A 26,616-nucleotide genomic window follows, 5' to 3' on the forward strand; every position below is an offset into this window, starting at 1 on the left:
GTTATAACTGGCCATGTCATTATGGTTAGTTTATTTAAGTCAGGGATTTAAAATCTGGATGCTCAGTTTAATGAGTACAAAAAATCCTTACACCAATCTTACAGATGAATCTTCTGAACATCATCCACAGCTTCAAGATGATGTCATTTCCATACCGCAGTCTGCTTCCTCTTCTGCTGTTGATGCCGTGTGTTTGGGGAAAGTGCATCTTTGATGAGGTGCAAAGTTCAGTCCGGGTTCTGTCTCCTCCAGACAATCGACCGCACTCTTCTGATTGGTCCTTTAGAGATGATGATGTAAAGCGTGAGGTGTCTGTCCGTGAAAAAGCAGACTGGCTGATACATGATCAGATCCAGAACCATCAAAATGAAATATCACAATATTCTCCATCCCAAAGATCTAAAAGGGCAGTCATGGACAGGATTAAAGTCATTGATAAACCACAGCCAATTAGGATTAAGACATGGACTCCTCCAGAAAGCCCCGTCCTCTCGCAGGGGGAAACAGAGAGGCTGGATGCAGCTGTCAGTGATGCAATCAGCGCTGTGGCCAAATTAATCGCAGGTATTTTTTCTGTGTCTGTGACTGGATTTAAACAATTACTTCAACAACAACAAAAGAAAATCCACCTTTACTTCAAACATAGCCAATCAACCAAAACGTTTTATATCTTCACTTTTTTAAAATTTTCCCACAAGCTACAATTCTAATGTAAGTACAGAGGCATATGTTCAAAATTAGTTATAATTCATATATATTATAATTCACATATATCATGGCTGCTACTATATATTGATATTTGATATTTGATAAATATATTGATACACAATATATTTGTTCCTGTATAAAACACTGTTATAAACCATTTAAACAATTCAGATAAATTTTGAGAGGTGTGTGATACATTAGGCATGTGGCTTGCTCTCTACTCCATGTATACTGTATATAATCTAGAATTGTTACATTAGTGCTGTTTGACCGTTGCTTATTTCCAGTTATGTTGTTCTTGTTTAGTTCAGCATTTAAACACAACCTTTAGAATTACAGAGCTTTTAATTCATATTCACATTAGTGTTACTGACTTGTCTACAGTACAGAGAGTCAGCAGGAAGCTGCTGCTGAACAGAGATATCAACAAATTCTGCCGCTTTATCTGGAGAAACCGCAGCTCTACTAACTTCAACAAGTCAGTTTCTTCTCCTTTCCTACCTCAGGATTAATATTGGCTTTTAAATAATAATGGATAGGTATAGGTATATAGTGTTTTAAATTTTAAATTCATATTTTAAAATGAATTTTAAAAGTTAATTGTATGTATTATTTTTTATATTATTTATTCTTATTTTTTCTTATTATTAGAATATATATTTATTAGGGCCTGAGCACCGAATGGTGCGAAGCCCTATTGTTTTTCCTCGGGAGAATTTTTTATTTTTTTATAATTTTTTTTTTTTCCCACACATTGGCCAATTGGGGTCCCTTAACATGCTCAAAAACTCTTGAAATTTGGCACACACAGAGTCGTGCGACACTAGGATTGGACAAAGGTTGGAATACGGGCGTGGCAGGGGGGCTCTGTAGCGCCCCCTGTAATGCAAAAACAAACATTGGTGCACAGATCGGGCAATTATGTACGCACATGTACGAGAGTTGGTACGCATATAGATCTCATCGACCCGAACAACTTTCGCGCTCTAAACTATGAGCTCCGCCCAACAGGAAGTCGGCCATTTTGGATTGTTTTATAAGTGCATGCGGTGAACTTTTAAATACTCCTCCTAGGGAATTCATGCGATTGACATCAAACGTTGTGAACATGATGCCGAGACATTGCACTTGCTAAATTGCGAAGGGATTTTTGATATCTCGAACGGTGCTGCCATGGCGAGGCGACAAAGTTATGGCGAATTCAGAGAAACAGGAAATGTCTAATATCTAAAGCAAAAAATGTCTTATTGGGATGACACGCGGTGTGTATGTTCGGCCAAGGATTCCGATCGCATCGATGTGCTTATTGTGAATCTCGGACATAGCGCCACCAACAGGCGCCAGGAAGTGTGTCAGTCACAACAGTTGCATGTGGTGAACTTTTAAATACTCCTCCTAGGACATTCATGCGATTGACACCAAAAGTGGTCAACATGATGCCGAGACATTGCACTTGCTAAATTGCGAAGGGATTTTTGATATCTCGAACGGTGCTGCCATGGCGAGGCGACTAAGTTATGGCGAATTCAGAGAAACAGGAAATGCCTAATATCTAAAGCAAAAAATGTCTTATTGTGATGACACGTGGTGCGAGGTGTGTATCCAAGGATTCCGATCGCATCGATGTGCTTATTGTGAGTCCCGGGTATAGCGCCACCAACAGGCCCCAGGAAGTGTGTCAGTCACAAAGGTGGATTTTTTGTCAGCTGCATGCGGTAAACTTTTAAATACTCCTCCTAGGGGATTCATGCAATTGAGACCAGACTTGGCCACCATGATGCAGAGATATTGCAGATGCGAAATTGCAAACGGATTTTTGATATCTCAAACACTGTTGCCATGGCATCGTGTCAAAGTTTACTTTTATTTCAGGCATATTTAAGGCTTTTGGCGTGCTTAGATTAACTTGAAATTTGACACATACATCACATTTGTCGGCTGTTAAGTGTGGACAAAAAGGTCAGACAAAGGTGTGTCTCTTAAGTGGCTCACTAGCGCCCCCGTTTGTCTAAAATGTGGGGTTTCATTTACCTACAGTCCCCAAATGGGTCAGTAACAACATAAAATAATCCACTGATATTTACCCACTTGATGCACTTGCCCACCGTGCATTGTTTTCTGGAAGGCACCGTATAGCGATGAACAAACGTGCGAAGGCCCGTCATCGCTGCTTGCAGCTATATTTTATTTATTTTTTTCTCTCTCTCTTCTGTTTCTATACTTCTGTAAAGCTGCTTTGAGACAATGGGTATTGTTAAAAGCGCTGTACAAATTGATTGAATTTGACTTTGAAATCTGTTTGGTTTTGTTGTAGAAAATTGTTTTGTTTTAAAGAACCTCTGCTATTGATTGTCCTTCTCTGTTTCAGGATTTATCACTCTATACGCTGAAAACTACAACAATTAAAAAAATTATTGTCATTATTTTATTGTGATTTAAGGACTGTAAACAGGACATTTAAATGAAAGTTCCATATTTATGCAAACCACATCCTCATTTTCTAAAATGCTAATTATCCAGTACATTGTTTCACACTTCTCAGGTGTGGCAGAGCGAGTGATAACTATCAGACTGAGAGCTGTCTGGGTGTGACTGTAAGCCATCAAATTTATACATACGTTTATGATATTTTGCTGATACATACTGTATGATCAGACCTTGCTTCATGTTGACTGACAGATCCCAGATGACCACCTGAGTGGCTGTGTTGTTTACCCTCATCCTGACGAGCCAGACCTGAAGGTGATAAAAGCAGATGGGGCGGGACTTCCAGACACAGATGTCCTACTTTATGTGAAAGCTCAAAACTCTGATAAATGCAGAGCTGATGTAAGTAGATATTTATATTCTACAGGTCTGAGCAGGTCCCAGGCAATTATATTAGGGTGGGCTGGTACAAATAATACATCAGTGGAAGTGGCCCCAACACCTAATCCAGTTCTCCTCATAAACAATATTTTCAAAATTCCACAGAGCCCTAACTCATTCACACACATAAACCTAACTACACCATGGATGCTCTTGACATAAAAGCATAGAGATTTATTATTTTATTTTTCAAGCTGTGTTTTAGCCACCAGCATACAGTACAGTTGATGGTTTCCCTTGTTGTTTCTGCACATAACTGTAGCTGAATGCATGCTTCTGTAACTTCCCCCTTTCACGTTCCATTTTCCAGTTGTTAAAACCACACGGATACAACATCCTTCTCGTCACTAGTGGCATATTACCAACATGGGAAACAGAAGCGTGCATTCCTCAGAACAGAGTACTGCAGAATAGGTTGTGTGTGTTACTTGGAATGATTAAATAAGCAGAATATATTACCTGAAGCACACTTTAAGTAATTAGCTAATATTGGTTGGAATGTGTCATTATTCAAATCACTAAGAAAGAACTTTATTAGCCTTTGACTGAAATAAAAAAAAATCTAATTTGATTAGGAGGGCAAGACCCATATTTAGGTGTTCTAAGCCCACCCCTCCCCACTACTGCTGCCAGCCCGGGGTTCGTGACCAGTCTAATCTTTCTTTGTGTAATGTTGAAGGTGTATTTTAATAGAATAAAAGTGTCAATATAAGTGTAGCATTATTTGCTGTACTCTATTCTAAGCACCATATGACTACTAATGAACCTAATGACTACTGGATGTTAAACAGCTGGTCATTTTGCTCCTAAAATCTGTATTGTTTATAATGAGAATATTAGGAGCTCAGGTCAGTGGGCTGAAAGTAGGGGTGAGGTTAAGAGCACAGGTATAGACAAGAACTCTGTGTCTTGAAGTGTATTTATCTCTGGGGGATCAGGAATTTTTCTTTTTTCATCTTACGTTAGATGTTTTTTCTGAGGCAACCTTCCCATTTTATCCAGGCTTGGACTGAGAGTTAACCCCTCAGTGGCTGGGTTGGTTCCCTTCCCAGGGCGGTGAGAGTGTGGGATACTGCCTCTGGACCACCAGGGAATTAGGAATAACAAATGATAAACAAATACATAATATGGTATTCTATGGCAAATTTGGTAAACTGTGAGTTGTGATTACATCAACATGTTATATGTCTTTAGTCTAGCCTGCTGGCCTATTCAGCTCATTGTCAGAGCGACTCAGTGGGGAGACCGGTAGCTGGTGTTTTGGTCATCTGCAGGGAGCCACTCAGCATGGAGCGATTCAGTCATGAACACATGGTGCAGGTATCTGTGTATGTGAATCTGTGTGATATAAATGACAATCTGAAAAAATGAGGAATCTGTGTGTGATATTTGGCTTATCATTGTTTAACAGACCGTGATCCATGAGTTGTTTCATGTGCTGGGTTTCAGTAAAGAACTCTTCAGCAAGTGGAAAGACCGCTCCCTCTCTTCCCAGAGCAAGTGTTAAAATATTGATTATTAAGCCAGTGAATATTATTTAGTAAATGTATTTTAGTAGCTACTGTTACTACTGTGCAGTAGTGAATGCTGATGGTGTAACAGTATTAGTGTTTTGGTGTTGTGTAGTGGGCATGGACTCCTCTCATGGTCAGGTGATTTACACTGATGAGTCTGGACAGATGAGGCTCTACACTCCTAATGTGTATAAAGCTCTACAAACACACCTCAACAGCACACACACTGAACTGGGAGCTCCATTGGAAAATCAGGTAGACATACTTACATATCATTTAAGCTAAAATATTGACTAAGACAGTATATTGAAAAAGGCAACTTAAAAATCTCATTGTTGTGAAATCTCTCTCTCTCTCTCTCTCTCTCTCTCTCTATCAGGATGCTGATTCTCGTGGTTTTTCCTCACACTGGGAGGCTCGGGTTCTACAGGGCTCCATTATGACAGCCATGTTAGCAGAACCGACTTTGGTCCGGATCGATGTGATCACTCTTTCTGCTTTCCAGGACACGGGCTGGTACTCGGTCAATCTTAGCCAAGCCCAGAACTTGCTTTGGGGAGAGAGTAAGACTGGCTGAGTATTTCCTATGGGCATAAAACAGCCAAGAATAAACGATAAGGCATCTAATCTATAAGCAACTGAACAGTAGCAGATTTTTATACTTTTGTCACTGGCTTATTCACTATGAAGACAATGTGATTCTGTCAGATTTATTTTGTGGGTATTTACATTTGGGAGTTATACAGCAACCACAAGCCAAATATGAGGTATGTTTCAGCCCAATGTTTAATATATGGATAAGAATAAAGAACATGCTTGTGAGTTTAGTAATAGTTGACCATCTGGCATATCACAGAAGACAGCTGTCTCTGACTGAGTAATACTTTCCAGTGATGAATATCTTTAGTCATTGTTCTATTTTGTATACCATGTGCTGGAATAGTGTTTAAAGTGTCTCCCATAACTACATTTAACTTCCCTGTGATGTTTTATGAGCAGCAGATAGGATGTCTTTATGTGTATTAAATGAAACAAATGGAAGGCTCTCTCAAACCGCTCCCAGATCTAGCAATTAGCTAACATTGTGAACATTTATATCTAAAATAAATAAAAAAAACTTAAAAATCTTTCTTGGTTTGTAGATGAAGGAACTTTCTTTGGGTCTGTTTCCACCTGTAAGCGTTTCTCATCCTTCTTCTGTACTGGCAGGTACTTTTACTTTCTTCACTTATTCTAACTTACTGTATCTGTTCATGGAGAAATTCCTGCTGGGACTTTACTATAGCTGGGATGAGCTTAAATGATTTAATCACACTGTAATCATATATACATACAGTATATAATTGATGGATATTTAACAACTGTCTTGTGCTGCCAGTGGATTTGGTTGTCATTATCTTCACCTCCACAAGGGGGTGTGCCAAAGTGATGATTATCTGGAGGGCTGTAGAATTTATAAGCCTTTAGCCAACGGTGTAAGTCTTCTAACCCTCTTTGTCCTTGATACCATTTTCAAAGGACCGTTTTATTTTACCACTGACTCCTGCCCTGTTTTCCTTTTTGTCATTTAATCCTCCAGAGTGAATGCTGGAAAGAAGAGAACGAGACAGAAAGTGGACCAGAGGTGTGGACCGGAGAGATTTTTCACTCAGACAGCCGATGTTTTCTCTCAAACATTATCAGAGAGGTAGAAAGGCACAGGATCCTTTGTGCAAAATCATCTGTGTTGTTTTAGGAAGCAAAGCAGACATGGTTGTTTTTTCGTCTTTTTAAAGTGACTTAAACATTTAAGACTAGTATCTTACATTAAATTGAATTTATTTAATTCATTTTATAGGATCATTTCTCCTTCAACGCCTCTGTATCAGGCCGTTGTTACAGGCACAGGTGCACTGAAAGGAACAGGTACCAGATTCAGGTGATGGGTTCTGACTGGCTGGACTGTCCACCTGGGAAGAGCATCCAGGTATATTCATAGAAGCCTTATCAGAAGTGTAACCCTTTTTTCAAGCTCAATGTTTCCTTTCATTTTTATGCTCTTGTATGTTTTGTCTTAAGGTGTTTGGCTATCGGGGTAAAGTTTTCTGCCCTGACAAACGATTATGTCATTACTATGATATAGTTCCTCCCACTTTACTACACAAGCCCTTGCCCTCACTTCTGCTCCTCACTGCAGCCCCATCCAGGTCAGTATTGTTCACACAAAAACAGTCCTAAATTTATTTTCTCTACATACCTATAGTTCTATCTATATAAATGATCATTTCATCTGCAGGGATCAGTCTCTCACTGGCCTGAGGTTTGACACCGCTTTTCCCTTTTCAGAGATTAGAGTAAAGACAGTGGTGGGTGTCAGTGCTGTGCTCTTTTTCATGGGCTTGCTCAAGACAGTCTATAGGAAATATGGCCCATCCAGGCTCAGAGTGCACGCCCTCGTACATTCACCACTGCAGGTGTAGCTCAATGCTTCTCAGAGATCTGCTCCTTACACAGCTGTAAATTTTCTATTTTATTCTGAAAATATCCAAGATATTTAATCCAAGATTTAGTTAAGACATTTTTGGACAATCTCTTTATACATTGCCTTTTATTGATATGATTTAAATACATTCAAGCTGTAACGCAAACAAATTAACAGAAAAAAAAGTTGACATGAGCAGGACGGTACACATCATTTCCAAACTTTGCACAGATGCAAAAGATCTGTTTACTGACTGCAAATGTATATTAAAATGGGATTTAAACATTCAGTAAATGTTTTCTTCTTCCAAATTAACAGAACTAACTACAACTACAACTACTGAAAAAATCACAAAAATAGTAATTTAATAAAGAAAGGAAATAAAGAAAAGAAGTAAGTAAATGGAAGAAAGGAAGTAAATCAACAATTTTTCTCACAACATAACTTATGGTTAAGTGTTTCTTTCTTTTAAATCTAATATCCAATATTATAATGTGATATTTCTACAATATACACAGTAGAACCAGTAATAAACACAGAAACAAAACAATTCAGAACTGTGGATCTTTGGGGTTTTTACAGTAAAGCATTTCCAAGTAACATTCACTTTTGTAATATGTAAAGTATAACACGACAGATTGTGCTGTTATATGAAGAAAACAACAACAACAACAACAGCAACAACAACAACAACATATTAATAGTAACTTATCATTCTGGTTACACTGGGAACAACCAGTGCTGATATATGAGAATAACACACACCTTCTGACCGATCAGTGTTGAGTATTCATGTCAGAGACAATGTCAATTGTAAAAAGTGCTATACAAATAAACTTGAATTGAATTGAGTATTCACCTGCACTGTGCTATAATTACTGACTGTAAATGTACAGTAGATGTAATATTACTTACCGTCACCAACTATACAAAGCTATTCACATTTTTGTTACTGTCTTACAGCAACATGCTGACTACTCTATGACCTTAAAAATGTAATTTATGTAACAAGAACACCTTTAAAGCATTAACAGTTTATATCAGTAGTCTCCTATATACTCCTGCAATTACCTCACCACTTTTTTGGCTACTAGCCAGACCTCATCAGAGTTTGAGTTGACCTCATGAGACCTTACAGGACCTCATCAGAGTTTGTGGTGCGAAACAGACCTTTGGAGTAAAGGAGTTTTAGCTTTTAGTAGTAACATATATATATACACACACAGATACATCAGTGGTGCCCCCAGAAACGTTTTATAGGGGTGGCCAGAGGAGGCCGCAACAAATCTTGGGGTGGCACCAAAAAAAAAAAATCAGTGTAGTGTGTGTTATACTTGTTTAGTTTTGTTTCTGGTTAATGTAACAATATGACATTTTGGTGGCTGCAGTGTGTGCTTCATTTTATTTATTTATTTATCACTTCATGAACTATTGTGAATTTTCATTATGCATTCAAATTCAAATTCATACTAGGGGTGGCCAGAGTTTATACAGGGGTGGCCGTGGCCACCACTGGCCACCCCTCGGGGCGCCCCTGAGATACATCACTACAGGTATGAAAACATCTTATCAAGGGTTTGGCCTTAATACACAAAATGCAGCAAGTCAGTCCAGTTTAAAGTTTGTGTAGTTGGCAGGTAAATGGAATAAGCAGGTAGAATATATTATCAGTTACAGAGGATTGTGATGTATTTTATAATTGGGATAATTGGGCCTGAAACATGAGCTGATAGTATAAAGTAACGGCAGCATTCTGTGTTTGATTATCCTGCTCTTAGCTCTTGTTTCTATCAAAAATTTTAGTTTTTAGTTTTATTACACTACATGTTCTTTTTCACATATGTATAATAATCTCTCTCTCTCTTATGGTTATGAATTCATAAATGGACTAACATTACTGTGATCCTGCTGCATATCAAAGACACATCTAACTGTTTACTAACTGGTACAAAACTAATTGGCTGCTTTCTGTAAAAAGAAAGCCCCAAACAATAAGTAAATACTAAGCACTATACAGCTAGTTATCTGTAGAAAATCCATTAACACACTGTTTTGCAAAAATACACCAATGCACTTCTCTGGTACTAGCAGATTCCAGCACAGGCACTGCATTCAATTTTTCAATGCAGAGAGAGAGAAACTGTCAACCTTTGTTATCTACAGCTTCCACATGCTTTTGAACAGGCGGAAAAAAAAAGTTATTAACACAAATCCAAACAAACATGGGCTTTGAAGCCATTGCCATTTTGTTGCATTGGAGAAAAATTGTCTCAGTAAAATCAAGTACTCATGTACTTCAGAGATGATCATTGGTGCTGAGTTTTCATAGTTGAAATTTAAACCTGGACTGAAGAATGGATAGAGTTTCTCAGTGAAAGACTGACCAGTTATAGAGTAGATAAGAGACCTGGCCTTAGCATCATAAAAGGAGACCAAACCCTCCTCATAATCCACAAACACACCCACCACCTCCACTTCCTCTCCCCGAGGCAGGCCGACACATGAGCCAGCACAAGCCTGGTAATCCTTGCCATTCCTTTTAATCATAGCGCAGGTCCTATCATTGTGCTTCGGAAAAAACTCCCAGTGCCTGCTAATAGACACTCTGGCTACTCCTAAATCCCACTCAGTTTTCCCCCTGATCTGCACCTCATAATAAAATCTCCCAGAGTTAAAACCCTGTTTTGCTAAAACATATGGATCGTAAATAAATCTTTTTTGGCTGTATGGGACAATTTTCCACGAGTGTTGTCCGGTCCTCACTTGTTTTCCGTCCTCAGACAAGATGAGATACGGATATGCTGTATCAGGATCCAGTGTTACATCCACTGTAAATTATAAACACAGATACTGATACAAATATGTTACAGACTTAAATAAGGCATGAAAATGATCCACAGTGTAATTCTAATAGTTTAGCTAATACAGTATGTACATAAATCTATCCATGTAATTAAATACCTGCATAAACCCGAATCCAGAATGCTTTAGTCGCTGATATGAGGACAGGCACTAGTAGCAGTACAAGAAACAGCAGTATCCAGTATAAATCTGCAATATCACAAAAGTCTCAGTTAACATTAGAACAATAATAAACTCACTCACTCACTCTCACTCATTTTCTACCGCTTATCCGAACTACCTCGGGTCACGGGGAGCCTGTGACAATCTCAGGCGTCATTGGGCATCAAGGCAGGATACACCCTGGACGGGGTGCCAACCCATCGCAGGGCACACACACACTCTCATTGACTCACGCACTCACACACTATGGACAATTTTTCCAGAGATGCCAATCAACCTACCATGCATGTCTTTGGACCGGGGGAAGAAACCAGAGTACCCTGAGGAAACTCCACACACACAAGGTGGAGGCAGGAATCGAACCTCCAACCCTGGAGGTGTGAGGCAAACGTGCTAACCACTAAGCCACCGTGCCCCCCCACAATAATAAACTGATGCCTTAAATAAATAAAAAAAGTTTTAGTCTTTATTTAAAAAAAAATCCTGCTTTAGATTTAGATATGAATACATATAAATGTATATGACTTCATTCTTTTGTGAAGTCAGCTAATTATATTACCTGATGTGATGTACTGCATTATATTGAAATGACAAGTAGCTTAAAAGATCGACTTTATTAAGACATCTATACACCTGATTGTTTCTGGATCTAATCAGCCAATTATGTGACAGCAGTGCAATCCATCATGTAAATACAGATCATGAGCTTCAGTTAATGTTTAAATTAAACATCAGAATAAAGAGAAAATGCAAACTCTGTAAATTAGCTGTTTGGTACCAGATGCTGCTGATCTGGGATATTCACTCACCACAGTTCTTGTTTACCCAGAATGTTTACCCAAAAAACAAAATAGACAGAATGAGTTACAGTTCTGTGGATGGAAAGATCTGATGATAAGAGAGGTCAGAGGAAAAGGGCCAGATTGGCTCAAATTGCCAGTAATTATTATTACTTTATGAAACTTATATCAACAGTATTAACTTACTTAATTTTTGCTTTTCTTTATTCATTTCATTGTTGAGCTCTTTGTGAAGATCAGACAGAGATTTTCTCAGGGTCTTCCTACTCAGATAAGTGTTAATGCTGATCCCAGTCCAGTTCTTGGTGTGTGGAGGGCTGCACATGGAGGAGTAAATCTACAGTAGAGCAGGAGAGAGGAGAAATCCCTCAGCATGGTGAGTGTTGTTCTGTGATGTTCTGCATTGTCAGTGAGCAGAGAGAGAGGAACACTGACCTGTTGGAGGTGGAGTTGCTCCTCAGTGTGTGAGAGCTGCTCCAGCTCAGTGGCTCTCCTCTTTAGCACACTGATTTCCTGCTTCAGCTCTTTAATGAGTCCTTCAGCCTGCCTCTCTGCTGCTTTCTGCTTCTCCTCCATCACCTCCAGCAGCTCAGCCTGACTATTCTAAATGGAGTTAATCAGAGCAGTGAAGACTTCAACACCTTGTGAAATCTCTTCCTCTGTGCTTTTCTACTGAAAGAGATCATGTTGAATAGCTATTCTCTCTAGCAGCAGCTTTCTCAAAATAATAAGTTAGGCATAAACACAAACAAAAAAAGGTTTTGAAGACCCACTTTGTTGATCTGCAGCGAACGCTCAATCTCTTCAGTCTTCTCTAACCTATTCTGGATCATTTGTTGTACTTTTGTTTGAGTTTTCATCAAGCAAGCCTGTAAACAGAAATAATTGTATAGGCATTTTAGTGTTCAGCCCAAATGAATAGTCCTAGATTTTTCTTGTTTATCAGGGACTAAATAACAAGTGTGTAGTCCTTTCCAAACAGAAAACCTCAGGTGACAACAAAGAAACACAACAGATTCCATTATATAGTCAGGAAAGAAGGGTGTCTTACCCTCATGACAATATCTTACATAGTAATACAGTAACTGAGCATTAAAAACATCACCTTCAATTCATCATTTGCCTCCTCTATAGGAACAGTGTTGTGATTCTTGTGGTCTGTCTCAGTACAGAACTGACACACACACGTCTGATCATCTCTACAGAACAGCTCCAGAGCTCTCTCATGTTTCTGGCATATGTAGTCCTCCAGATTCTCCACAGGGTTTATTAGTTTGTGCTTCTTATGTTTGGGTATATTATTATGAAATTCTAAATGGGTTTTACACAAACTAGCACCACAATCCAGACAGGATTTCAGGGCCTTCAGCTTCTCTCCACTGCAGGCATCACACAGAACCTCAGGTTTGTCAGAACCACTTTTCTTCTTGAAGTGATCTGCAACATCTCTCAGTGTTGTATTAATCTTCAGTTCAGGTCTCTTGGTGAATTTCTCTTTACATAATGGACAGTGACAGTGTTGACTCTTGTCCCAGTACTGTGTAAGGCAGCTGTTACAGAAGTTGTGTCCACATGGAGTGGTGACTGGATCAGTGAACACATCCAGACAGATGGAACACAGCAGCTGATCTTCAGACAGGAGACTGCTGTAGGAAGCCATGACTGGAAAGATAGAAAAACAGAAAGAACATTAGACAGTCTATATTTGTGTAATTCTTATCATGTATGAAGCTTTGCTGATTTGTTTTTCTTTACTTCTACATCAATTATTATTATTATTATTATTATTATTATTATTATTATTATTATTATTATTATTATTATTATTTCGGCTTTTCCCTTCAGGGGTCGTCACAGAGAATCATCTCTCTCCAACTATCCCTATCTTCTGCATCCTCAACACTTGCACCCACTAGCTTCATATCCTCATTAATTACATCCATATACATCCTCTTTGGCCTTCCTCTTTGCCTCCTGCCTGGCAGCTCCATGTCCAACATTCTCCTACCAATATACTCACTGTCCCTCTTCTGAACATGTCCAAACCATCTTAATCTGGCCTCCCTAACTTTGTCCCCCAAACGTCCAACATGAGCTGTCCCTTTGATGTACTTGTTCCTCCATCCATCCATCCATCCATCTTCTACCGCTTATCCGGGTCTGGGTAGCGGGGCAGCAGTCTAAGCAGGGACACCCAGACTTCCCTCTCCCCAGACACTTCCTCCAGCACTTCCGGGGGAATCCCGAGGCGTTCCCAGGCCAGCCGAGAGACATAGTCCCTCCAGCGTGTCCTAGGTCTTCCCTGGGGCCTCCTCCCTGTTGGACATGCCCGGAACACCTCCCCATGGAGGCCTCCAGGAGGCATCCGGAACAGATGCCCGAGCCACCTCAGCTGACTCCTCTCGATGTGGAGGAGCAGCGGCTCTACTCTGAGCTCCTCCTGAGTGACCGAGCTCCTCACCCTATCTCTAAGGGAGTGCCCAGCCACCCTGCGATGGAAACTCATTTCAGCCACCTGTATCCGGGATCTTGTCCTTTCGGTCTTGACCCAAAGCTCATGACCATAGGTGAGGGTAGGAACGTAGATCGACTGGTAAATGGAGAGCTTCGCCTTGCGGCTCAGCTCTTTCTTCACCACAACAGACCGGTATATCGACTGCATCACTGCAGAAGATACACCGATCCGCCTGTCGATCTCCCACTCCATTCTTCCTGCACTCCTGAACAAGACCCCAAGATACTTAAACTCCTCCACTTGAGGCAGGAGCTCTCCACCAACCTGAAAGAGGCAATCCACCCTTTTCCGGCTGAGAACCATGGCCTCGGACTTGGAGGTGCTGGTCGAATGCCTTCTCCAGATCCACAAAGCACATGTAGACTGGTTGGGCAAACTCCCATGAACCCTCCAGCAACCTGGTGAGGGTATAGAGATGGTCCAGTGTTCCACGACCAGGACGAAACCCGCATTGTTCCTCCTGAATCCGAGGTTCGACTATCGGCCGGATTCTCCTCTCCAGTACCCTGGCATAGACTTTTCCGGGGAGGCTGAGGAGTGTGATCCCCTATAGTTGGAACACACCCTCCGGTCCCCCTTCTTAAACAGAGGGACCACCACCCCAGTCTGCCAGTCCAGAGGAACTGTCCCCAACCGCCACGCGATGTTGCAGAGGCGTGTCAACCAAGACAGCCCCACAACATCCAGAGACTTGAGGTACTCAGGGCGGATCTCATCCCCCCCGGTGCCTTGCCACTGAGGAGCTTCTCAACCACCTCAGTGACCTCAGCTTGGGGGATCGACGAGTCCTCAACTGAGCCCTCTGCCTCTGCTTCCTCAGTGGAAGACATGTCGGTGGGGTTGAGGAGATCCTCGAAGTACTCCTTCCACCGTCCGAGAATGTCCCCAGTCGAAGTCAGCAGATTCCCACTCCCACTATAAACAGTGTGAGCAGGGCACTGCTTCCCCCTCCTGAGGCGCCGGACGGTTTGCCAGAATTTCTTTGAGGGCAAACCGATAGTCCTTTTCCATGGTCTCACCGAACTCCTCCCAGACCCGAGTTTTTGCCTCTGCAACCACCCGGGCTGAAGCTCGCTTGGCCCTCCGGTACCTATCAGCTGCCTCCGGAGTCCCCTGAGCCAACCAGGCTCGATAGGACTCCTTCTTCAGCTTGACGGCATCCCTTACTTCCGGGGTCCACCACCGGGTTCGGGGATTGCCGCCACGACAGGCACCGGAGACCTTACGGCCACAGCTCCGCGCGGCCGCGTCGACAATGGAGGTGGAGAACATGGTTCACTCAGACTCAATGTCTCCAACCTCCCGGGTAGGTCGGGTACTCTATAATGCCATTTGGCCCGTAAGCACAAATAACAGTGAGAGACCTCTCCCCGACCCGAAGGCGCAGGGAAATGACCCTCTTGTTCACTGGGGTAAACTCCAACACATGGCTGCTGAGCTGGGGGGCTATGAGCAAGCCCACACCAGCCCGCCGCCTCTCACCGTGGGCAACTCTAGAGTAGTAGAAGGCCCAGCCTCTCTCGAGGAGTTGGGTTCCAGAGCCCAAGCTGTGCGTGGAGGCGAGCCCAACTATATCTAGTCGGTATCTCTCAACCTCCCACACCAGCTCAGGCTCCTTCCCCCCCAGCGAGGTGACATTCCATGTCCCTAGAGCCAGATTCCGTGTCCGGGGATTGGGTCGCCGAGGCTCCCGCCTTTAACTGCCACCCAATCCACAATGCACCAGCCCCTTACGGTTTCTCCTGCAGGTGGTGGGCCCACAGGAGATCGGCCCCACGTCACTCCTTCGGGCTGAGCCCGGCCGGGCCCCATGGGGTAAGACCCGGCCACCAGGCGCTCGCATGCAAGCCCCAACCCCGGGCCTGGCTCCAGGGTGGGGCCCCGGTTGCGCCATACCGGGCGACGTCACAGACCTTGTTTTAACTTTCCTCATAAAGGTTTTTGAACCGCTCTTTGTCTGGCCCGTCACCCAGGACCTGTTTGCCTTGGGAGACCCTACCAGGGGCAGAAAGCCCCAGACAACATAGCTCCTAGGATCATTCAGGCACTCAAACCCCTCCACCACAATAAGGTGGCGGTTCAAGGAAGGGAACTTCTTGAAACTTAAATTTCATAAAATAAAATGTCAAGAGCTGCAATAAATATCCAAAGTATTAAATCACAGGCAAAACATTTGAATAGTTGTAATACACATTTTTGGAGGGGTTCATGAACTTTATTTAACATTTAAAGGGTACTTTGGCTACGAAAAATGCCTGGTCAAAAGAAAAATAATTCTTCTGTTCCTTCACCCTTAACCTGCCAAATGATACACAATCACACAGTGTGCATGTGCACTCACCCAATTACGGCAAGCACTGAAGGGAAAAATGCATTCATACACCTGCATACAGGAAGGAGGCCCAGTACACCTAGAGTTACCACAATTTGTATAAACTCTTGCCGTCCCACTCAAAGTTAGATATTTTTATTTTAGCTAAAGCAAAAAATAACAGAAAATACCTCTATGATTTCTAACTTCTGAGTGGGTGGGCAGCTTATACTGTAGCCAATGTACAATGATCAGTTCACACAAACAGCCCTGTCCCCATGGCACAAAATAGTTTTTTACCTATGCGACTGTCAGTTCAATACACTTACAGGCTCTAGGTCCATACTGACTTTTACTGAAATTTTACCTACTTTTCAACTAATTACCTACTACTCAATTTGTGATTTGTGTCTAAGATAATTGACCCTAAACCGGCCCTGCCTTGTAACCTAGCTTACTTGACATATGTGTTGAAATATTTCATCCATCTAACAGTACAAAAAGTAGCATACTTTTGTAATTCTCCCTTTTCCATCACTTACCTCAGTGTATTTGTTTGCTTGCGGTCCTAAAATGCAGCATTAATTTCTGCACTGAAAGAAACGTTTAGGCGAAGAAACCAAACAGAGTTGTTTACAAATCAGATCAGTTTCACATTTGTTTCTTTAAAAACAGAACAACATATCTTTATGGTTCCCTATTCCGGGAATAGGGAACCATATTTGTAATCAATAAAGCTACACAAACAGTATATGTATCTAAATGCTATTAAACTCTTGAAACGGATTGTTCAGAGGCTGTTAATTTTCTGTGAAGGCAGTCCTGAATATAGTTCAGGCTGCAAATCATATCACAGGATGAAATGAACAAAATACTATAAACATTATCATTCTATATTGATGATTTAGTAGGGACTTGTACAGTGGTATGGCCACATATTTGAAGAATGATATTTAACCAAAAAAAATTAAGAATCTTTTAGATTTTTATTTACGCTTAATATTTAGGAAATTAGTCTTTCTCTACCTATCTGTCTGTCTGTCTGTCTGTCTGTCTGTCTGTATCTCTAATAGGATTTCTCAGGTTGGAATCAGGAAGAAAAGTACTGAAGAAATAATCAGACACAGAGTGCAGAAAAATGTTTCTTGACTTTAATACTGTCACGAACGCGGGATAAAAACGGACCCAAATGCAGGACAGCTTAACAAAAACGGGGTTTATTAACTAAAAAAAGAAACACGAAACAGGACAAGGACAACGGCAGACAAGGACAACAGAGGATTCCGCGCTGCACAAGGCAACGCGGATCAAATAAATAGACAAGATAATCAGAAACATGAGGAACAAGTGTGCAGAAATGGGAAGGAAGAGACAAGATACTTGATGGAAATTCGTTGATCAAGTTTTCCTACAAATCAACTAAATTAGCTAGAAGACAGTGCATTATATTAGCCTACAATTTGCACCAACCACATCCTCAGACACTATCAATATTTATTTCAATAACAGGACACAATACAATTTTACATTGTCATAACCTATTATCAGGTTCTTATTTTTATTTAGTTGAGTTTGCACCATTAAAACTTCATGTACTGTAAAAGTTATGTCTTTGTTCTGGGGCCCTCGCAGCTTCATTCTGATTGGATGGATTGCTGTTCAATCAACCCATATTGACCAATGCACTGATCAATTGTTGTTCATCTAAAAATGTACCCCCACCCCTTCCATATGACAAGTTCCCATGAAAAATCATTACAGTGTTCATTAAAACAAATGAAGTTTATTTAATAAAAACATGAGCAGTATAACTGTTACATACAGCTGATATAATAAAATAATTAAAATGTAAAGCATCAAGCTACATATTCTATACCAATTCCTTAATGCTATTACATATTACACAGTGTTGAAAACATTAATGTGAATCCAGTTGTATGTTTTCTTATTTTGATTTTTCAGAAATGTTCGCTGTTGGTCAACAGATGTTGCTAGTGTTCTGAACAGTGAATTCCCATTGGTCATAGGTTTTGTTCATTAAGTTGAAGAAAAATATTAAAAAGACTGGAAATACAGAATCAAGTGGTAGTAAAAATCCCAAGGAATATAGGTCACACACAGAGAAGTATTCACAGATTAATAAAAAAAGATGAATTTAATAAAGATTAAAACAAAGACAACAACATCTAAACTTTTGTACTTTTTCCTGTGTCAAAGAGAGCGATCAGGGCAAAAAAAAAAAAAACAACTCACTGGATAAGGTTATAGGCTACTGTACTTTAAAAACTCTGCAGCACCAAGCTGGCACAATTTGCCTCATGTGCAACTCCCTTTAAGCCTAAATTGCTCAGTTTAAGTGCAGGTCACATGATAATCAGTGGAGATGAATTTAGTCCTTTTTTGTTATTACATGGGCTAAAAAATGGATAAAGTTTCTCAGTAAAAGTCTGACCAGTAAAAGAGTAGATATGAGACCTGGACTTCACATCATAAAAGGAGACCAGACCCCCCTCATAATCCACAAACACCCCCACAACCTCCACCTTCTCTCTCAGTGTGAGGGGAACAGCAGGACCAGCACAAGCCTGATACTGATTCTCATTCCTCAGTACTACAGCCCAGAATCCATTCTGAGGATTCAATGTAATCTTCCCTTTCCTGTTAATGGACTGTGTGGCTACTCCAAGATCCCACCTAGTTTTTCCGCTGACCTGCACCTTATAATAAAATCTCCCTGAGGAGAAATTCTGATGGCCCAGAACACAGGGGCTGTAATCAAATCTCTCTGGTGTATCATTAAGATCCTGACACTTGTCTTCATGTGTCACTTGTTTTCCATCTTCAGACAGGATAAGTTTGGGATGAGCTGTGTCAGGATCCAGAGTCACATCCACTGAAAGACATGGAATGTGATGTAAATCATATAAATCAACAACATGCTTTTCTATGCTAAAATATATGACTACTAGTGGCAATTGTTCGTTAAAAAAAGGGGGGGGTATTAATTTGTTCATATATTTTATACATTACAGCACTATTTTTGGGGCACTCTATATACAGTATGCACACAAATAGAGTTTTCTTTCTTTTCTTACTTCTCCTTGATTTCGTGGTCCTTACATATAAAGGTATAAAGCGATATATTTTTATATTTAACTGATATAAAGGTTAAAAATGCATCCTTACCTGTATACTTCATTTTCTTTTCAAACTCTTAAAACAGAAACAGAAGTTTTAGTCAAGTTCAATACTTTAGTGATAAAAGTTTCAAGTGAAATTAGACTAAGATGACTAAGTTAACACATCTAAATGTATTAAATGTAATCTTACAATATTGCAGAGAATAAGCATTCCAACAAGAAACCAACATTTCAACCAATCAATAGAATGTACAGATGCAGACAAACGTGCCCACACACACACACACACACACACACACACAAACACACAGACACACAGACACACATACACGCACACACACATACATACATGCATACACGCACACACACACATACATGCACACACCAAAGCACCTGAACTTCACCAAACATTGTTCCAATTTCTCCAATTTCTTTTTATTGTCCAGATGACAATAAATACTTTCTAGTTCTATTCTTAAAATTCAGCATTATGTGTTTTGGACAAATCACACTATAAATGTTTGGTAACAAATTGGATTTGTATATAAAAACCAACTGCCTAATATGATCTTGTGATGGTATTGTGGCTGGTGATTTAGGGCTTTTTTTGAGAACTGATGGGATCAAGAATCCCAAGAAACCTCATTCTAAACCTGGCTGGGTTTGCCAGGAGTTTCACACTTTCTCCATAGATAACGCTTGTAATAAGATGATGAGCCAAACCTTCCTCCAAATCAACTAATAAATTATTTAAAATATGTGTTTTGCATTGGACAACTCAGCCCATGTGGCCTGAATAGAAGACAGAAGTCAAACCTCTGCAAACCTAAACAGAAGTTCTGAAAAACATGTGCAAACCTAATAATATAAGTAAGCTTAAAATGTTCGACATGGTGGAGTAGATCAAGTGTCTCCAATAAATGGTGAGAGAAAATGAAACATTTTTAGAACTGCATTACACACACAAAAAAAGAACATTGCAGAACTATATGTTGCTGCATATGACACTGTATACAGTGACATATATTCAAATAATCTCTTATTGCATTTGTTAATCTCACTGTAGGTGAACAGTCCATAACTGGCACTACAGTGTTGTGCCATACTGACATAAAGCAATTAAAAGCTTAAAACACAAACATAACACAGGACTCAGAACAGAACAAATTACATTTAAGATTTATTATAGTATTTTTATATATGGCTGTACACAAAGATATTATTATAAAATATCAGATATCACACTTTCAATTTTACTTGTGTTAATATGCATGATATTGAGTGGTTTTATTTTTGCCCAAACACGCACAGATGTTGAATCAGTGTTGCTAGTTATGATTAACAGTCATGGGAAACTCTCCTAAATGTGATGCTCTAAGAAATTGTGTTATGGAAATTTAAGCATGCATACAGAAAACTGGACTCTGTACTCTGTGCCCAGTAACTTGATTGACAATCTAACTGAAAAATGATAAAAAGAAATTTAGGCCAAATATAAAGAATTACAAATCCTTTTATTAAAGGATGATTAAAGCATGGACTTTTTTACTTTTACTTTTTTATATAGTTTTTACTTTTTAACATGAAATTGTTTCAGGTTTGCAATATTTAAATGTTTATTAAAAACATTTCACAAACTTTCAAGCTATCTCAGGCTATCTGCATTATCCAGCCACTATCATGACCAAATTAATTAGCTCATTTCTAATAACCAGATGATCCTAGTCAGGGCTACTGCTGGATCTGAATCCTACCCCAGGAACATCAGGTGTGATGCTTGAATACAAACAGAACAGAACATACACAAATGTCCACATTCACAGACTCATGCACACCTAGGGGCAATTTACTGTAGCCAATAATCCTAGCAGCATGCTCTTGAAAGGTTGGAGAAAATTGGAGAAGCCAAATGAATCTTACACATACAGGGAAAAACTATAAGCTGAGCTCAGGTTCCAACTAGGAAACCTGTAGCTGTGAGGTGGTAACGTTACATACTGGGACATCATTCTATTGTACCTGAAAATTGTTGTAGAATTTGTAGAATTTGTAGAGTTGTAGAATTCTACAAATTTATAAGCACAAACTTTGTGCTTAGAAAAACTCACCATCTGCTAGTAGTTTCATCTGAATCTCTGAAGACAGAAACAATACAATATGAGAATCAGATATTAAACAAATCAAAATATAGATTTTTTTATTAAAATGTTAAAAAGGTTTAACATTTTTTAAGTTTTGATTTTTGTTTTCAGTGCATTAGAGTAATGCCTGATGATGAATAACGTAGTTTCTCAAACTAATTTAACCATATTCTTTATTAAAACTATTAACCTATAAATATTATTAGTTAGAGGTTTTATGTCCTGAATAATGTAAAAAAAAAAAAAAAAAAAGCCATCATCACCTGAACATTGTTTTTGTATTTCCAAATCTGGAAACAGAAATGATAAAATATTTCAATATATCATTTTAAAATCAGAAGAAAATTTGTAAATAATTGATATAAATTTGAGAATCACATATGTTCTGACTGTGGAAGGCACATTGCTATGAAAGCTAATTGCTCATAATTCATTGTGAATAAAACATTTATCAGTAATTTACAAATTACACTCAAAACTGAAAATTACATTCATGATTATTTAATATTTCTAGACATGCTTTATATTTATGGAGAGTTCATTTTATATTTAGACTCTCATTTTTATAATGATTTGGAATGTCAGTTCAAAAAATTAGGCAGATTCCATTATTACCAGTCTCTAGTCTTTTCCTTTGTATTTCTGAAATATACAAAACAAAACTGTTAATATACAAATGCAAAATTAGCCTTTCAGAGTGTTAAACAATGTAACTCGGGTCTTTCTGTGTGTTGTTAGGTTCATGAAATTGTACCTTGCTTTTCCAGGGTTCTCTGAATTGCTAAAAACAGAAAAACAACAATTTATTTTTATAAGCATCTATATGATGTCATACAAAATGCAAAAACAATTTTCACCACATTTCACTGCATGAATAAACAGAATTTAAATAAAAATAATTAAAATAATTATATTTTAAAATCTCAATCAGATGGTTTAAAATTAATGGAAGTTTATATACCAATAATAAAAACGTTTTGTTTGGTGTGTGAATCATTACAGACATTACCTGTCTTTTGATAGGCACATGCAACTGTTAAAACAAATCCAGCTGTAGTTAACAACACTAAAAGGAAAATACTTATCACAGCTATTTTCCAAGCCCCAAACATGTCACCTGAAATACAACAATTTAAAAGATATGAAGTCTTAAATCATCATGATGTTAATAGAAATGTTTATGGTTAAGGATTATTAATAATGATTTAAAAGCAAAGGGTGAAAATGGACACTTACTATTGATGATAATCTCTGTCTCCAGCATGTGATGTTGTTGCTGAAGTCTGCAGTAAAACCTGTTAGAGTCGCTATAATCATAAACAGTGATGCGGCTTTTCACACTGAAGAGCTCAGTGTCTCTGTGTATCTGTGTATCTTCAGCAGTCAGAGTGACTCCTTCTCTGTCCAGCCACAGAACATCAGGTTCAGGGTTCCAGCCTCTGGACTCACACACTAGATTAATCCCTCCTGAGTTATCAAAACTCTCCATCATTATTACTGGGTGGCTTCCTAAAACTGTAGTAATCAACAAGCACAATAAATAGTATCTCCAGATGCTGATGAAACTACTTGACAGTTTTTGAAGAAATAGATGTCTACACAATTTTTTTATTTATCCCAGAGTAAACATTGTAATCTGTAATTTCACAACTTACATGTTATACAGTATTTTGTAGAAAATCAATAAACACATTTTCAATTCTTTTTTAATGAAAGAACACCACATTCTTTAAAAAAACATGTATATATTGAAGCTATAAACATTTATTCCTTCAATAGTCTTTCTTTTTTCAGACAAATTCTAAAGTCATCTATCCTGAAATCTGACAGTTACACACCATAGGTATGACTAACTCCTTCCATAAATGTTAAGTATAACTAAAATGTTAAGTATCTAGCTTGCTGTAATGCATTCATTAGATTCCCAGTAGAAATAGAAAGTAGATAAAGTGGATAAAATAAAAAGGATTGAATTTTAATTATTAACCTTATTTCATTGCAAATAGTGAAAAATCTTTGTGAAACACAAAATAACTCCACATGCTCAAGAACCTTTGGCTGGCAATGTATCATTACACCGTGCATCCTAAGACCCAACTGTGTCTGAGGACATTAGTTTGGTTCAATGTCATATAAACTCTGTTATATCAGTATGTCTGTTCATGTTAATTTAAAGTCAGTAAAGGCAATAGAATGTACAGGGCAGGATACCTGAGGATCAGGCATGGGAACCTGTGGTCTAGTGCTGTATGACACTTTATCCACAAATGTTTAGTTATAATGCAAAGATTAGATTATACATTTTCATGCATTTAAACTTTTATAAGAAGAAAAGCAAACTTGCTTCCAAATTACTCCCTGTGTTCTCAAGGAACTTTAAAGAAAAAGTTCTTACTTTTAACAATGACGTATACAATGATGTCATCATACCAGGATTTGTCCTCAACAAAACACTTATATTCGCCTTCATCAGAGAGTCGGACAGCTGAAAGTTTGAGTGAAGTGTTGCCTTTCTGTAGCTCCTCTTTAAATAGTGATGCTCTTCCTTTGTAGGACTGAGCCTGCTTCTCGTTGCTGTCTTTCTGATCTTTATAGAGATGCACTAATGAGTGCTCTGCATCAAGTCTGAACCACTCTACTCTCATGTCCACTGCACTGGCACTGGGTTTGATAAAACAGGGAAGAACCAGGTCTTCACCAGCTACAGCAACAACAGGATCCTTTGGACCAGCCACCTTTAATCGCTCTGCATTGTGGAAAAAAGATCACGGATATCTCACACAATAATTATACATGTATCTGTAGTAATTAAACAAAAATGTGGTAAGAATGTTATGCTTTATTTATACAAGAGGAACATGTCTCAGTCCTGTGGAGTAGCTTAAATACATAAAAACTAATAAAGCTGAATATTAATACACACACACACACACACGGTTGATTTCTACCTGCTTGAGTGGCCATAAAGATGACGACAAACAGCAGAGACACACGCTGGAACATCATCCCTGTGTTGTAATTGCTACAGTCCGTTTCACAAACTAAATTTCATTCTTTAATTTGTCTCATTAAGTTTACTTGTATATCATACAACGTGCTGCAATATATCTTAAATAAAGACATTTCTTATGACACTCGAGTTTTAAATCTCACCAGTCCTTTCATTTTGTCCAGAGGTAGGGAAACCAGTTAAACTGGTTGATCTCTCTCTCTCTCTCTCTCTCTCACACACACACACACACACACACGCACAGGCGTGTGAAGGCAAGAAACATACAGTATAATAAAATAAGCACAATTATGTACTGAATTACATAAGATAGTAAACAGGGTGATAGTATAGAGGACAAACTATGACTGTAGGCCTATGTGTGTCACACTTCCCTTGTTTGGTTGGAACGTGGAGATGAACTCAAAGAACTATTTATTTTTCTATTATTTTATTCTTTTATTTTATTCTCTTTTCGGCGATTTTACTTAAACTTGCGTGCGCGCAGCTCCGTGCTGCTCAGGTGTCTCGTCTCTTGTGGCCCTCTTACCTCACTGCAACACTAAAAACACTTGAGAGCAATTCCGTAACAGTGCAGATCATCTCCCAAATCCATCCGCCATTCTGAAACCGGCACTCGACTACACCATGCTGCCACAACTGTACTGACCTGTCAAGGCATGGACTCCACAAGACCTCTGAAGGTGTGCTTTTGTATCTGACACCAAGATGTTAAGCAGCAGATCCATCAAGTCTTGTAATTTAGAGAATGGGCCTGCAAGGATCGCACCAAAGCCTGTCTCAGCTTCTGTCTGAATTTCTTACGACATTCTTCCTTTTTCAACTTCCACAACTTGGTCTTCTTTCCTATCTTTCCTCTCGTCTTCTTCCTGACCACCAGAGACATCTTACACATCACTATTCGATGCTGTCTGGCTACATTCACTCCTACCACAACTTTGCAGTCACTAATCTCTATCAGATTGCCTCATCTATATAGAATGTATTCTACCTGCATACTCCTACCTACACTCTTATAAAGGTGCATCTCAGTAAATTAGAAGTCAACAGGGGATTGGAAATTGGAAGTGGACCTTGATAAGAAGCTTGTGTTTCTCCCAGAAATAGTTACAGTACATAGCCAAACTTGGTATTGTGGTCTCCAACAACAAAGATGGCATATGTTGTGGAATTAAGCATCTCAAGCAAGTTGAAGCATCCCAAAATGACTGGAAGACCAGCATCTTCCCAGTAGAGGTGGGATGCAGGGGATTTGTTGCAACATCTACCAACAATTTTCTGAGAAAAATAGGGGTGAAGGGTCGCTCTCTCCAACAGGCCATCAAATCAGTGTCAAGTGCTGACTGAAAAAAGCAGTAATTGGCTCTGGATCATGTGTAAGGACCCCATCTGGGCAGCAAGGTACGGACAGATGGTATGCGATCAGGTGTAGGCCTGACTCAGGGAGAAGGACACCCGTGCTATGCAGAGTCCATCAGGGAGATAGAGGGTATGGCATGGGGGGTGTACCTGGGATTCTGTGTACACCATTGAGCCTCCTGGAGACGTTGTTGGCTTCAATCCATGAAACGTCAATGAAGCAGGGTGCCCACCTGATGACCCTAATGTCATACCTCAGCCTCCTTTTTCACCACACCACACTGACTGCTTCTATCAAGCGTTTCCTATTAAAGTGATTGAGACATCTAGTTGTATTAGCTTTACATACAGTACACACAGACTGAAGTAGTTTAAGTCTTTGGTTCTTTTAATTGTGATGATTTTGGCTCACATTCAACAAAAAACAACCAAATCACGATCTCAAAAAATTAGAATACTTCATAAGACCAATAAAAACATTTTTAGTGAATTGTTGGCTTCTGGAAAGTATGTTGTGAAATCACTGGCTTGCAACCACTGTGGCTAGATTTGAAAAGTTATTTTATTGTTTTATTGTAAGTTTCATCACTGATCAGTTACATAACATTGACTTTAGCTCTTGTAAAATACATCTACATTAAATCTTAATGGTTATACTTTCCACAAAATTTATTAAAAATATTGTTTTTTCTAAAATCAAATTTTACACAAATTAATTATTTTACATTTCAAATTGAACATTAAACTCAATATGAAAAATTACAA

The 26,616-nt window shown here is 39.2% G+C and overlaps 3 protein-coding genes across 3 annotated transcripts; 1 reads left to right on the top strand and 2 right to left on the bottom strand.

Moving 5' to 3' along the window:
• The first annotated feature begins 104 nt into the window (after window positions 1–104).
• On the top strand, window positions 105–8,304 carry LOC132849233 (ciliated left-right organizer metallopeptidase). Its single transcript, XM_060875490.1, has 14 exons — window positions 105–564; window positions 1,093–1,186; window positions 3,251–3,302; window positions 3,388–3,537; window positions 4,771–4,896; window positions 4,988–5,072; window positions 5,203–5,345; window positions 5,470–5,653; window positions 6,233–6,299; window positions 6,469–6,565; window positions 6,670–6,777; window positions 6,928–7,056; window positions 7,149–7,276; window positions 7,366–8,304. The coding sequence occupies exons 1-14, from the start codon at window positions 105–107 to the stop codon at window positions 7,547–7,549; spliced, it is 2,007 nt and encodes a 668-aa protein (XP_060731473.1). The 3' UTR covers window positions 7,550–8,304.
• A 748-nt stretch (window positions 8,305–9,052) lies between these two features.
• LOC132848841 (E3 ubiquitin-protein ligase TRIM39-like) lies at window positions 9,053–16,866 on the bottom strand. The gene is made up of 7 exons (XM_060874885.1): window positions 16,744–16,866; window positions 12,481–13,037; window positions 12,149–12,244; window positions 11,811–11,978; window positions 11,562–11,712; window positions 10,513–10,602; window positions 9,053–10,379 (listed from the first exon to the last, which is right to left on the bottom strand). Exons 2-7 carry the CDS (start codon window positions 13,033–13,035, stop codon window positions 9,709–9,711), a joined length of 1,731 nt encoding a protein of 576 aa, XP_060730868.1. The 5' UTR covers window positions 13,036–13,037; window positions 16,744–16,866; the 3' UTR covers window positions 9,053–9,708.
• Window positions 16,867–18,007: 1,141 nt separating this feature from the next.
• LOC132848849 (butyrophilin subfamily 1 member A1-like) lies at window positions 18,008–24,651 on the bottom strand. Its single transcript, XM_060874900.1, has 10 exons — window positions 24,431–24,651; window positions 23,878–24,228; window positions 22,719–22,997; window positions 22,492–22,599; window positions 22,237–22,263; window positions 22,098–22,124; window positions 21,746–21,772; window positions 21,450–21,476; window positions 19,388–19,414; window positions 18,008–19,094 (listed from the first exon to the last, which is right to left on the bottom strand). Exons 1-10 carry the CDS (start codon window positions 24,486–24,488, stop codon window positions 18,565–18,567), a joined length of 1,461 nt encoding a protein of 486 aa, XP_060730883.1. The 5' UTR covers window positions 24,489–24,651; the 3' UTR covers window positions 18,008–18,564.
• Window positions 24,652–26,616: the final 1,965 nt, after the last annotated feature.

Source organism: Tachysurus vachellii, chromosome 7 (genome assembly GCF_030014155.1).
Source record: "Tachysurus vachellii isolate PV-2020 chromosome 7, HZAU_Pvac_v1, whole genome shotgun sequence".
NCBI lineage: Eukaryota > Metazoa > Chordata > Actinopteri > Siluriformes > Bagridae > Tachysurus > Tachysurus vachellii.

Coding starts and splice junctions, on each gene's coding strand:
- LOC132849233 (XM_060875490.1), top strand. CDS start 105: ATGAATCTTCTGAACATCATCCACAGCTTCAAGATGATGTCATTTCCA. Junction 3,303..3,387: donor AGAGCTGTCTGGGTGTGACT/GTAAGCCATCAA, acceptor GTTGACTGACAG/ATCCCAGATGACCACCTGAG. Junction 7,277..7,365: donor CTCACTGCAGCCCCATCCAG/GTCAGTATTGTT, acceptor TTTCATCTGCAG/GGATCAGTCTCTCACTGGCC.
- LOC132848841 (XM_060874885.1), bottom strand. CDS start 13,035: ATGGCTTCCTACAGCAGTCTCCTGTCTGAAGATCAGCTGCTGTGTTCC. Junction 11,979..12,148: donor GTTCGCTGCAGATCAACAAA/GTGGGTCTTCAA, acceptor AACTCCATTTAG/AATAGTCAGGCTGAGCTGCT. Junction 11,713..11,810: donor AGCAACTCCACCTCCAACAG/GTCAGTGTTCCT, acceptor GCTCTACTGTAG/ATTTACTCCTCCATGTGCAG.
- LOC132848849 (XM_060874900.1), bottom strand. CDS start 24,488: ATGATGTTCCAGCGTGTGTCTCTGCTGTTTGTCGTCATCTTTATGGCC. Junction 24,229..24,430: donor CTTTATGGCCACTCAAGCAG/GTAGAAATCAAC, acceptor TCCACAATGCAG/AGCGATTAAAGGTGGCTGGT. Junction 19,095..19,387: donor AAAGAAAATGAAGTATACAG/GTAAGGATGCAT, acceptor CATGTCTTTCAG/TGGATGTGACTCTGGATCCT.